The 13,523-nt window shown below is 34.6% G+C and overlaps 1 protein-coding gene across 1 annotated transcript in view; it reads right to left on the bottom strand.

Moving 5' to 3' along the window:
• Nucleotides 1-772: 772 nt before the first annotated feature.
• The window catches only part of St4 (Sulfotransferase 4), a 53,710-nt gene continuing 40,959 nt past the window's right edge, over nt 773-13,523 (bottom strand). The window contains exon 7 of the mRNA XM_074184699.1: nt 773-1,129. Within this exon, the coding sequence (XP_074040800.1) occupies nt 827-1,129 (303 nt within the window). The 3' untranslated portion in view covers nt 773-826. The remainder of the gene's footprint in view (nt 1,130-13,523) is intronic.

Below are 13,523 nucleotides of genomic sequence, written 5' to 3'. Positions count from 1 at the left end.
GGAAGCATTAATTCAAAGAATAATTATTGTAGATCAGCCATATTTTAGAAACAAAGATTTAAGACTCTGTTGTCATGATATGGTACCACATATTTCTGACTCAATTTTGTGTTTGCAGATTGAATCAACGATAGCCAATATGTTAGTTGAGAGTTTGTTGAAATATTTTTAAAAAATGTTAACCAAACGTTTATGATCGATATTACCTTGTATAATATATACGAAGTCAATTCGAATGGCATGAAAACTTAATTGTTTCGGCAGTTTCTTTGTATGGCATGGGCGGCGTGGTGTATCATACGAGGTCTAATCATTATTTTTATGTAGGAGGTTTAATTTGGTATTAACTAGTGAATTCGTCAGATCCAATACATCAGCCTTCATTTAGTTGTTCGGATTGACTCCGTATAGACAATAGTAATGATTCTGAAAAAAATAAATGATACCACGCCGCCTATGCCATACAAAGAAACTGCCGACTTTCGGTAACTATTTAGTTTTCATGCTATTCGAATTGACCTCATATAGATTGAATAATTCAAATGTTCAACTATAAGTATATGAGCGCTCATTTCTTTCTCAATACAAACATATCTTTTATCATAGCCCGTGAGAGCTCGACTAGCGAAAGCTACGGGCTGTCCCTCTTATAGCAAACAAGTACCTACCTCTTCTAAACTGAACTGTTGAGAGTTGTTCTTCGTCATGATGTGAGTAAATTTTTGATAGCTTCTACCCGTTCTGATCTTTCTTTTCAGGAATACGATTTTCATTCAATAAAACTTTAATAACAAAATATATGTACATAGGTTAAACATAAACATATTCAATAAAATAGTTCCTTGGGAAATTCTGAATCAAAAGTTTTTAGATTTTCTCGTATCCACTTATCAGCACCAATCTTCATTTCTTCACTAAAATAGTTTTTCCAGCCACCCGTTTTACCAGATCTAATAAAACCTCTTTCGTTAGACGTCAAGACACCCAGTTTTTTCATGTCGTCAGAATTGACCGATTGGTTATCTCGAAAATGATCTATCCTCAGGTGATCCTCTAGAATATCATATTGTTCATCAGAGAATTTCTTTCCTATGAACTGTGATACTTTCTCGATGATATTTCGTAGATCCTGAAAACAAAAAAAAAGGTTTTCAAAAATCATAAACGAGCAGGTATTCGCTCAAAAAACAATAATGTGATACAGTATAGAGGAATGCGTTTAGAATTAGAAAAGGTTCAGTTTATCACAACTTCATTATTAGATAAAATACAACCAAAAACTAGAATATAATGCAAAACGTAATGAAATGTAGAATACGAAAAAGAACTATGGATATTAACGAAGTAGATGTTCAAAATGTTCGCCGGGAACATGGCAACATCCTAATTTCGAATAAAACTGTCTTCTAACAAGAAATCTAATGATGAAAGATCAGGTGATCGCGCTGGCCATTCAATCGATCCTCGCCTCCAAATCCACCGCTTGGGAAATGTTTTATCGAGGTATTGCCGGTTATTAACTTGGTAATGTGGTGGTGCTCCATCCTGTTGAAACCATATCATATTCACTGGAACTCGAGGGGTTCCTGGATCAGGATATAAATTTGCTAAACTTGTAATGCCAGTAGTAATGAAGTAGTGCCAAATAATTATCGACATTCAAGTTGCCCTCAATGAAAAATAGACCAATCATATTGTTTTCTACAATTCCTGCCCAAACATTAACCATTGTGTGTGTTCTCTCATCCGTTGGCCAGTAGCGGCAATTTTGCCGAAAACATAACGTCTTCTAATTGTACGATATTGTTATCAAACATGTCCATCATTTGCTTAAGAAAATAAGTTCTTTTATCAAAATCGTCTTCCATGAGCTCCTGAGTAGGTATCATTTTATAGCAGCATTGCATTAGCAGCTGCTTTTTTTATCTGTCCGACATTACTAAGCTCGCGAAACTGCTTCTCTATTTTGCTTATTGTTCCTTGGGATATGGGAGGTAAATTAGAAAATTTCTCATGGAATAGGGGAAATTTCCGTAACCAATCATTTGTAAAACTGTTATTTTATGCATTTCCGTTAATCTAACCATTTGTTAGGCTGCTTGAACTTTTAACTTAAATTAAAATACTGACAACTAATGTTGTAACATACAAAACAAGTTGACACGGCGCTTTAAACTGACGTTGCCACGGAAATTATTTACAGTTTTTCGAAGGATACCATTGATATGGTTTTTGCTTACTTTCTTATTATCAGTACCTACCTTAACATAAAATACGTTTTCAGTACATTGCAATAAGATTTGAGTGTACCTATTTTATCGAATTTCGATAAGCACATGATTTTAATTAATTTTATATTAATTGTTGCAATAAACTTAAAAGCAATAACATTTTTGAACAGAGAATGAAGATACCTTTCAAACGGTATATCATTAGCCTATACTTCCCATTTAAAAAAATGGGGTTTGTACCTGTCATTTGACGGGGGTTGAAGGTAGGGGTGGCATTTTCCCGTTGAAGTATGTCAAATTATGATTTACATTTGACATGTTTCGGGATTTATTTCAAATATGTACAGTAACCGAAATAATGAATTTATTCCATTTGGCTTTTACACACTGAATGTATTTTATTCATTTATATTGGTTGTTCTAAAAGATTTGTCCATTTCAATACCATGTTTTTTCTAGCTTCTTATACCAATAAATATTTATTCTACTGAATCGTCGTGTATACTGATCGATAGAGAATAAATACTATATGGTCTCGTTGAACGATTTTCTGACAATTTTACTCTACGAATTCAAGTTGAACCAAAGTGCTGCCGAAAAAGCCCGAAAAATTAACCAGGTCTTTGGCAATGATATGGTTAATGAACGTACTATAATAATAATCTTTATTTGAAATAGGTAATCCTAATCTACGTTCACAAAGTATAATCTTATATATAGTAATTAGCAGCTCCTTCGATAGTATTAATATATTTGTTTTGTTTTAAATTCAAACGTACACACTAGGTATTTACATTTCGAGTTATATTTTCCATTGTTTTGCTAAAAGAAAACCATTCAATTATAGCCAAATACCATAATAATCATATACAATCCTACCTATGAACCAATAAGAATGCTATCCCAATATACACTTATAGCCCAAAAGAAAATACATATATTGATACCATTCACGTACAGCCAAATACCACAATAATCATATACAAACATACATATGAAACCAATAAGTTATGCTATCCCACTACCCACTATACACTCATATCCCGTAAGAAGATACATATATTAATACTCGTATTGATACTAAAAATTATTAATCCTGATAGATATACAATACAACGATTTTACTTTTGCTGTAAATGGTTTATCATTTTTATTTTAAACTGTTGCAGAGTTTCTGATTTCTTTATATCATCTGGCAAACTGTTGTAAGCAATGAATCCCTTGAACACCAAAGTTTTAATATTGTAAGCTTTTGTTTGCCTAGTCACATGTAAGTTATGTTTACTTCTCGTATCATGCTGGTGAACTTGCGTATTTATAGTTATATATTTGTGAAAATATGATGGAAGAAGATTATGCAACATTTTGAAGATATAACTCATAGTTAAATAAATAAGTCTATTTTCTATTGACAGCCATTGTAATGTTCCCAACATCAATGATATTGGTGTATATCTGTTACATCTCAAAGTGATTCTCATTGCACGATTTTGAAGTTTTTGTAGTGATCTCATTTTATTGAGGTCAAAACCATACAATAAGGTCGGGCAATATTCGAAGTGAGGTTTGATAATTGTATTATATACGGTAATTCTTGAGCTCATACTCAAATGCTGAGATACCCTCGAAAAAAAATATAGTTTTTTGAGTATTTTTTTCTGAATATAATTGAAATGACCATTCAACGTTAAGTGGTTGTCAAGCATAAACCCTAAATATTTAAACTCTTGAACTAATTCAATTGTATTATTTTCTATTTTGATGTGAATATCATTTATATCAAATTGTCTGTATTTAAATGGTGTGGCAATTATCATCCCCTTTGTTTTGTCTACATTCAGTTTCAATTTATTCATTTTGAGGTATTCTGTTATTCTATTTAAAGAATTATTCATCTTTTGTACGGCGTTATTCAAATCTCTATCAGTTACTGATATTAACGTGTCATCTGCGAACAAGTGTATATAGTCACATTCATTGTAATGCTTTATGTCATTTATGTATAGAAGAAACAATAGCGGACCCAAAATGCTTCCTTGTGGAACTCCATGTTGCACTTCCAATGGAGCTGACAATGAATTACCAACTTTTGTTTGTTGTTGTCTACCTGTTAAATAGTTGTTAATCCATTCAAGTACTTTTCCCCTTATGCCGTAGAGTTTCAGTTTTTTTAGGAGTATATTATGGTTAATGGTTTCAAATGCTCGCCTCAAATCCAAAAACACAACCACAGTGAACATATTTTTACTCATACTACTTTTCCATTCATTAACAGTTAACTGAATGGCTGACTCACATGAATGATTGGATCTAAAACCAGATTGATTCATAAAAAGTATACTCTTTTCATTACAATATTGCAACAGTTGTTTATAAACTACTAGCTCTAACAGTTTTTCAGCACAAGGTAAAGTGTTGATAGGGCGGAATTCACTACATTTATTTGTATTAGTCACTTTTTCAGTTGGAGTAACAGTACTAATCTTCAATTCTGTAGGAACCATACCTTTTTCTAATGATGTATTTATAAAATAACACCATACATGACCAATTACCTGAAAACTGTTTTTTATAATTTTACTATACATTTCATCAATAGGTGAACCTTTATTAGCATCAATTTCCGATATTACTATTTTCAGCTGTTTTAGGTCTATTAGTTCGAAGGCACTAAAGCTATCTTCATAATTTTCAATATAGCAAACTAACTCACACTCTTCAATACTTTGGATAATATCGTTGATACTACTTAGAAAGTATTTATTAAAACAATCTGCTATGTCATTACTGTCTTTTATCAATATATTTCGTCCATTCCGTTCAAAGTATACACCATTAAAATAGTAATTGTGGTTTTTTTTCGGATTTATTAAGTTTTTCAACGTTTTCCACATTAAACGTGGATTATGTACATTTCTATCAATTTGGTTGAAGTAAAAGTGATCTTTCTTTTTTTTAATGATATTTACAACAGCATTTCGTTTAAGCTTAAAATTTTCCCAATTCACATCACTTGAATTCAGTTTAAAACACTTATATGCCATGTCTCTATCTCTACTTAGTTTTCTGACTTCGTTGTCGTACCAGGGTAATTCATTTTCATAATGAGTAATTGTTTTTAAGGGAGCTATCTCATTTACAACTTGGTTGAAGTGTTCTTTTATATTAATGAAAATATCATCTATATTGGTACTATTTAGCATAAAAGTGCAGTTAATCAAGTTTAAATTGATATCATCGAGATTTTTATCAGTTAATCGTCTTACAGTTTTCATACATTTGTTGCTAAAATTAATTTTTTCAGAATAGAAACATTTGATTGATATTACAGAATGATCAGTAATTTTTGGTTCGTCTAGTACATTCACTTGACTATTTTCGAAATTCGTTAATACATAATCAATTAGTGTTTTACTTGTATTCGTCACTCTGGTGAACGTTTTTACCTCTTGAGTTATGCCGTATGTATTAAATATATCCTTGATTTTGTTTGTATAAAAGTCACCTGAAAAGAAATTCAAATTAAAGTCTCCAACCAAGATTGTACGACAGTTTTTACAGAATATTTCTTCACATATATTTTCCAGTCGGTAGCCAAGCGGTTCGGCGTGGGTGCTTTGTTCACTCACTCGAATTGACTGCCGTGTTGGTCGGTGGTTCAAGCCCTAGTCTGAACGATCGATCTTCACTTGCTACCGTCCAACCCGTGTTAGGAATCACACGTTAAAAGGTAAGACCTCGTTAATCCTTAGCTCGCACAAGGTTCGACTTCTGAGGGTTGTCGTTCGTAGGGGTGCGACAGCTGGTTAACGGAAAAACAGATTTTAAACAGATTTTTTTTAAACAGAAATGCTCCAAAAAAGTTGCATGACTTTCGTTTGGAGAATGATACAAAAAACCAATTACCCATTTTGTACCAGCATATGTGGTTGTGATAAATTTACACCAGTAATTACGGTTATGGACAAATGTTTTATATACTGTATATTGAATTTCTTTTCTTACAAAGATAGTAACACCCCCTGTATGTCTAGAATCTGAGTCGCATCTGATTAAGGAGTAATTTTTTATATCTAGTTCATGATTATTCATTTCCACTGTAGTTCTTGATTCACTGAGCAATATAAATGATGGATTGTAGTAGGATATCTCAGCTAAGAGTTGAGGTTTATGAGCTAATAAACTTTCAATATTTAAGTAAACTATATCTGAATTATATTCAAGTTTGTTATGATGACTAATATATGAGTAGTTTAGTTTTTTGAATCTTTTTTGTCATAATATTTATTTACAATTTTTGGCATTCCTCTTATATATCTTATGCATTTCGAATTATCACCAGCACTCATTATTGATTCAAGTTTTGATTTTAATTCTTTATAGTAATTTCTCTGCCTAGGCGTTTGGTCGCTAAATATTTTTACTGAAGGTACCTTTTCTGTTAATTTTCTACTATTTTTCAGAATATTTATTACCGATTCATTTGAATCCAATATAACTTTGATAGGACGGCTTTTTCTTCCATCATATTTTCCAACCCTCATAACTCTAAAATTCTCTATATTACTATCTATATTCTGTAGTAGTTGTTTAACAGTGTTTTTTTCATCCTCAAGCCTATGGATTCTGTTTTCAGCATTCGACTCATTTACATTGATGATCATTACATTATTCGCTCTTTTTCTTCTTTCTTCCATCTCATTGATAAATTCTTCCATTTCCATTTTTTCATCTCCGTTCTTTAATTTCAATAATTCCGCTTCCATTAACACATTTTTGTTTTTCAGTTCAGTTATTTCTTGCTTCATAATATTAACTTCATTTCTGAAATCTTCTATTTGCCTGAGAAGCAGAGGTATTTTTTTAAATGTACCTCTACATTCATAGCAAAAAAAATTCAGAGATCTATTTTGCAGTATAACGGCTCGGTACTCTGAAGGACCTAGTTTTGTACAGTTTTCATTGGCGTGCATTGTTGTATGACAGCTGTCACAGGTTACCAGTTTGTCCTTCTCATGCATTTCCTCTTTACAGGTTTGACAATTTCTTCGCATCTTTAACCTTAGTAAAAACGATATTGTACACCACTGTATTCAAATTATTGCCAGAAGCCAAAGTTTTTTATCTATGTGCAATTTCGTTTTTTTTGTTTTGTTTTTTTCCACACTATTTTATTCTTCTTTGTTCCCCAACTTATCTCTTATCATAAAATGGTTTTTAAGGATACCTCCACTTTTTCAACAATCCGATTTCAGTTTATTTGCACACATAGATCAAAATTTTCTTCTTATCCAATCATTGTAGGTTAATGACTGCATTCTAAATGTGGAGTTTACACTTTCCTCTACACATTGATATAAGTTTGATGTTTATACACTTTTTTTTCCCCACTAGAAACAGTTTTATTTACACATACAAATACACACGACTAGCCGACGACATTGGTTTGCGAATTATCTTTCCGGAAATTTTAGCCCGAAAGATGAGCCCTGGAGTGGTCGATTTACAGTTATCCAGGACGAGGGTTGAAGGATCCTGGAGGATACACAAACGGTGTGTGGGATAGCGAAAGAACTGGGCGACAGCTTCCATGCGGTTTTTGATGGTTTAAAACGTTTTGGAGTAGTCAAGAAGCTCGAAAAGTGGGTGCCCCACGATTTGAACAATTTGTCACGTTTGGAAGTTGGTGGTTTTTTGCTTTTGCACAACCGAAACGATCCTATTTTGGATCGGATCGTCACAAGTGATGAAAAATTGATCCTTTACGGCCACTGGAGTGTGGTTGGACACCGGTGAGCCACACATGCACTCCCCAATATTTCGAAAACACGAAAACATACCAAAAAAAGACAATAGTTACTGTAAAGTGGTCAGCGACTAGTGTGAGTCACTATAACTTTCTGCTACCGGGCCAAACCATCACAGCAGGGTCCTATTGTGAGGAAATCGACTGAATATACTGAAAATTGTGTTAGCCGTAGCCGGCACTGGTCAACAGAAGTGGTCCGAACCTGCTCCATGACAACGCTCGTCCGCACGTTGCCCAAATCATCATCTGAAAATAAAACGAATTCAACGTTGAAATTTTGCCTCACCCACCATAGTCCTCAGACAACTCGCCAGTCCACCATCACCTTTCGAAGAACTTCCTTCTCACCGGTAGAACCTTCGCCAATCAGGATCAGGCAAAAACGGCCTTTGTCGACTCCATCGAATCCCGAGCCGACAATTTTTATGTTGACGGACTCAATCGACCTGTGTTACGTTGACAAAAGTGCACTGATTCAAATGGCGCTCATTTCGATTGAATTTGATGAGTATTTTCCAAGATATTGCAGTTTAGACTCTTAAAACTGACGAAAATTTCGGAACAATCCAATGACAGACATAAATTATTTCACCCCACAATAAAATAACACATGTCTGCGATGAAAAAATTGTAGGATATTCAACTAGTGATTACGATCAGTGTGCAGATTACGGAAAAATTATAACCTTTAAATAAGTCACAGATTTCACCTGAAATTTTCTTATTAAATGTGTTTTTAGGTTCGGTATGGGTTTGATATTTCTGAACTTAAAGAAAGACATATGTTAGCCTCCGGTGTTTCATTTTCATGGTACCGATTTAGAGACAGGGAATTTGTCCCTTTTTTTACACAAAATGTACCCGGCGTCATGGACATTTTCAACATAACATATAAACCAGTGAAATGGAGCTTTTTCATCGATTCATCAAAAAGAAGTTTGAAGGCTGTACTTCTTCACAATGGGAACCAATATGCTTCTGTGCCTGTTGGACCCTCAGTCCATTTGAAAGAATGCTACGAAAATCTTGAATTTGTTCTTAATAAGCTCAGGTACTCTGATAATAAATGGACCATTTGTGGAGACTCGAAAGTTATTTCAATGTTACTAGGTCAACAAAGTGATAACACTAAGCTTCCATGTTTCCTATGTGAATAGGATAGCCGTGACAGGAAACAACACTATGTCAAGCAGGCGTGGCCAGTAAGAAAGGGTCTTATTCCTGGAGTTGAAAATGTTGGAAAACAAAGTTTAGTGGATCCTAAAAAATCTTACTTCCACCACTCCATATCAAATTGGGGCTAATGAAACAGTTCGTGAAAGCATTAGACAAACAAGGAGATTGTTTCAAGTATCTTTCTGAAAAGTTTCCTGGTCTATCCGATGCTAAACTAAAAGAAGGAGTCTTCGTTGGGCCTGACATAAGAAAACTTTTGAAAGATGAAAACTAAAATGGAAATGAAAGAAAAAATGCCTGGAATTCATTCAAACTTGTTATAACAGACTTTCTTGGAAACAAAAAAGACCCAAACGACAAAACTTTGGTTGCTGAATTGATACAAAACTACAAAATGTTGGGCTGCAACATGAGTGTCAAAGTCCATTTCTTTCACTCACATCTGGACTACTTTCCCGAAAATCTAGGGCCTGTAAGTGAGGAACAAGGAAAACGTTTCCATCAATACATAAAAGAAATGGAACGCAGATACCAAGGTCGGTGGAATGTTGACATGATGGCAGACTACTGTTGGATGTTGAAAAGGGAAAATTCACAAGAACACAGCCGAAAAAGTACCAAAAGAAGCTTTGACGGAAAAAGAAAACGGTTTTACGAAGACTTATAATCACTTTGCAAACATTTGTGTATTACTATTATGCTCAGTTTAGCTTTGTAGTATTGTTTTTTTGCTTTTACTTCATGTTAAAATAATGAAAATAAATTCCTCGTTTTTTTGTACTTTTTCAATCATTCCATCCTTATTTTGCAGGCAAACCTTACGTGATAGATAAAAACGAATGTCATTTTTGAAATCAGCGCAAAAAACTACATGAAGATCAGTTAACGAAATCAAAACAATTTTTTAAAAAGTTTTTTTTGCAAACCTGTGTATATTTAGCGCCGATGCCTACCGATGAACACCGCCAAATTTCACTCTTGTCACTGTTATTTGATTTTTCAGCACATTTGCTGAAATTTTTTCCATAGATCATTCAATATTAATTTTGTTGTTCCCCAATGAAGAGTGTGTTTTTTAGATTTATTTTGTGACTACCATAAAATATTTGGCTGCTGGGGACACGTGGTCTCAGAAGATACCTAATTTTCTGCTGAAAGAACACCCGTGAACACAGTATGTTGTTAGGTTGGTATATTTTTTGTTGACACCTACGGACCTGTTCTTCAGGTTATATTCCTCAGATAATTGTTGGTTCACAGATGGATCAGAAACACCATCAGGTTCTGGTGCAGGTGTTTTCAGTCGCAAAACCAAGACAAGCCTAGAAACCTATGCGACTGTATTTCAAGCGAAAATATATGCTATTGAATTGCGTGCGGAGAGATTGGTAGAATCCAACCTCCTATACAAGTCAATAAAACTATTCTCGGACAGTCAAGCGGCATTGGAAGCTCTTGGCTCCTATCGAGCAACGTCTAAGTTGGAAGAAAATTGCCAAAAACGACTCTCTTCAACAGGAAAACTTGACAAATTGTCTCTGGTCTGGATTCCTGGCCATACTGGCCTGAAATGCAATGGGGCTGCAAGCTCCCTTGCAAAGGAGGGTGCTGCGAGTAGCTTCATCGGACCAGAACCTGTCATTGATTGCCTTAGGTTTTGCCAAACAATCATTGAACACCTGGCAAAATCTTCCAGGATTCGCTTACTCCAAGGCATTCATTCATCCTTCGAAGATTGAAACCAAACAGTTGTTGGACTACAGTAGAGATGAACTATGATGTAGTTCTCACAGGTCACTGTCGTCTGAATCATCATAATATGCAAATGTTCCGCTAGTTACACACACACCGATTTTGGACGGCCGACTTTGTACCGGTCGTCCAAATTCCAATAGTGTACCACATGTGGGAACGGGATCTGGCACACACGCCGACCGGTGATCGTCGCCGGTAAAATACCGGTGAGCAGCCGTCCACTGCCACTGTATCGCTGGCAGTACCGGGAAGTAGTGGCGTACATGATTAAATACACTCTTGCATACTCACCGGTTTTTTACCGACCATTCCAGTCTAGAATGCTCGGTGAAATTGTAGTTACTACGCATTAACTTCGTTTTGGTAGTGCGTGCTAATTACGACAACAAAGCAACTGATTGTTTGACCGATAAAAATCCGGTGAGTGTGCAAGCACCCGCTACCAATAAAATATCGGCCGATTTTATACTTGCCGTCTAAAATTGGTGTGACACAAATTGACCGTGGTTAACAGCATAGTTGTGTAATTCGTAATATTACAGGCTTTCAAGATAAATCGTCGTAAACAGGATTCTGTCTATTTATCGTTTTAGCAAATTTTTTTCGTAGTCCCCATTGAAAAAAATGGGTAAATGAAAACTTCTCTTGGATGGCCATGACTTGAAATCTAGATGTATTTTTTAATGCCGAACAATTTTTCTAAATAACATTTCCCGAGATTTTTCAAAATAAGAGTACTCTACTCTTGTCTTAAAATCGGATATTTGAAGGCTCCTCGTATATTACGTGTGTTTTATTGTATTTTGTTGGTGCATGTTCAGTTTTTGGGGATGCACAAACTTTTATCAAGAGTAACATTTTGTCGAAAAACCCTTAATAAAGAAGTTTCCCATATGGTGCATACTTTGGAGATGACACTGTATATCTTTGATGTTCTTTGGGACCACCAAATCGACAAATATACGCAAAACCCTTATAGGTGTACACATGGTGCTGAATAATCAAAATTAAAATGTTCATGGTTGGACATGCAGACCAAATAGACAGATCTGACAGTGTCTATCGGTAGACACACGGCGCGGAACGTGTTGGTATTGGGTTGTTCCAAAAGTTTTCTTTGTTTTTCTGAGTCTAATTCAAACTGCCATTTCTCAGTGTCATTCGATTCAGTGCGCTTTTGTCAATGTAGCACAAGTCGATTCATTTCGTCAGCATAAAAATTGGTTGCTCTGGATTCGATGAAGTCGTGGAAGGCCATTTTTGGATGGTCCTGATTGGCGAAGGTCCTACCGATGAGAAAGTTTGTAAGGGTTCAATTTCAGGGTTTTTTGAAAGGGGTTGCTGCTGATCCAATGAGACACAGGATAGTGTGTGAAACAGTCTATTTTCGCTTCGAGGGGGAGAAAGAGTACTTATTTGGTTGTTGACTCAGTTCTAAAATAATTACAATTGTTTCAATAAAATTGTTTAAAGTAGTTAATAAAAACTTCACACACGTGTTACATTACATTTTTCTACACCCGTACTCTAACAAAATACACTTATATGACCATAATCCGTTTCATAATGATATCCATTATGATACAGAATTTTCATAACGATACAGATTATCAACCAATAGAAACCCATAATTTTTCAATCAAGAATCCTGTTCCTTTGTTTGTCCTAGATTCTAACCTAAGTAACTAATTGCTTTATTTGTCAAAATCAGTTTTCATATTACCTACCTATATTATCAAAATGTCTGAAAACAGCGATATAGAAGGAATACCATCGACTCCAATATTTTCAAAAGATCATATTAATTACAGTTGTTATATTCAATATAAATATAATTAGAATCTTTATAGTTTTCATATATCCATGATAATACCATTAGGTTTGTGTTTTTTTATAAAAAAATGAGTTAATTACTGTAAATGTGTTCAATACAAATATAATATTTATAGTTTTTCATTATTTATCGGGTTTAGAAAAAATAGCGTATGCAACACTCGCGTATTAATACACTCGCATATACCATACAAAACTCGCCTTCGGCTCGTTTCGTATCCCGGTTAATGCTCGTGTCTTAATAACCATCATTACATGATCATTGCATAATATACTATTATAGTAATAAAAATCATTACTGACCTAAAATAATTACAGGCACGGGACTCGACGGTGAATCTTGTCCTTAAGGACCACAGTAAGGTAATTTAGAACGAAATTCATTTTAAAAAGCAAGCAAGAAAAATCTTCGAACAATCGAGCAAATATGGCGCATCAAAAACGTTTTCACTCAGGTCTCTAGAGACGAAAAAGAATCTCGACAGTCGTTCATAAAAAACCCGACACTGGAAATACTTTGCAAATGCAAAAAACCCGTCAAAGTGAAATATTAGTTGCCTATCCCGGAGGGCATGAGAGCCGTTGCTACTTATGATTAAGGGCGGTAGAAAACTGTAAACAACAGAAATCGGCCCCTACTGCGGCGGATAAGTTACCGAGAGAATTCACCAGATGGCGAAACGATACAAGTTAAAATGGAATAGATTCAAATAGATGTG

The sequence above is a fragment of the Leptinotarsa decemlineata genome, unplaced genomic scaffold (assembly GCF_025532065.1).
Source record: "Leptinotarsa decemlineata unplaced genomic scaffold, Ldec_3_MD MMD2_tig00026358_RagTag_RagTag, whole genome shotgun sequence".
Taxonomy (NCBI): Eukaryota; Metazoa; Arthropoda; class Insecta; order Coleoptera; family Chrysomelidae; genus Leptinotarsa; species Leptinotarsa decemlineata.
The sequence above is the reverse complement of the archived record's forward strand: the minus strand, read 5'-3'. Positions and strand labels throughout refer to the sequence as shown.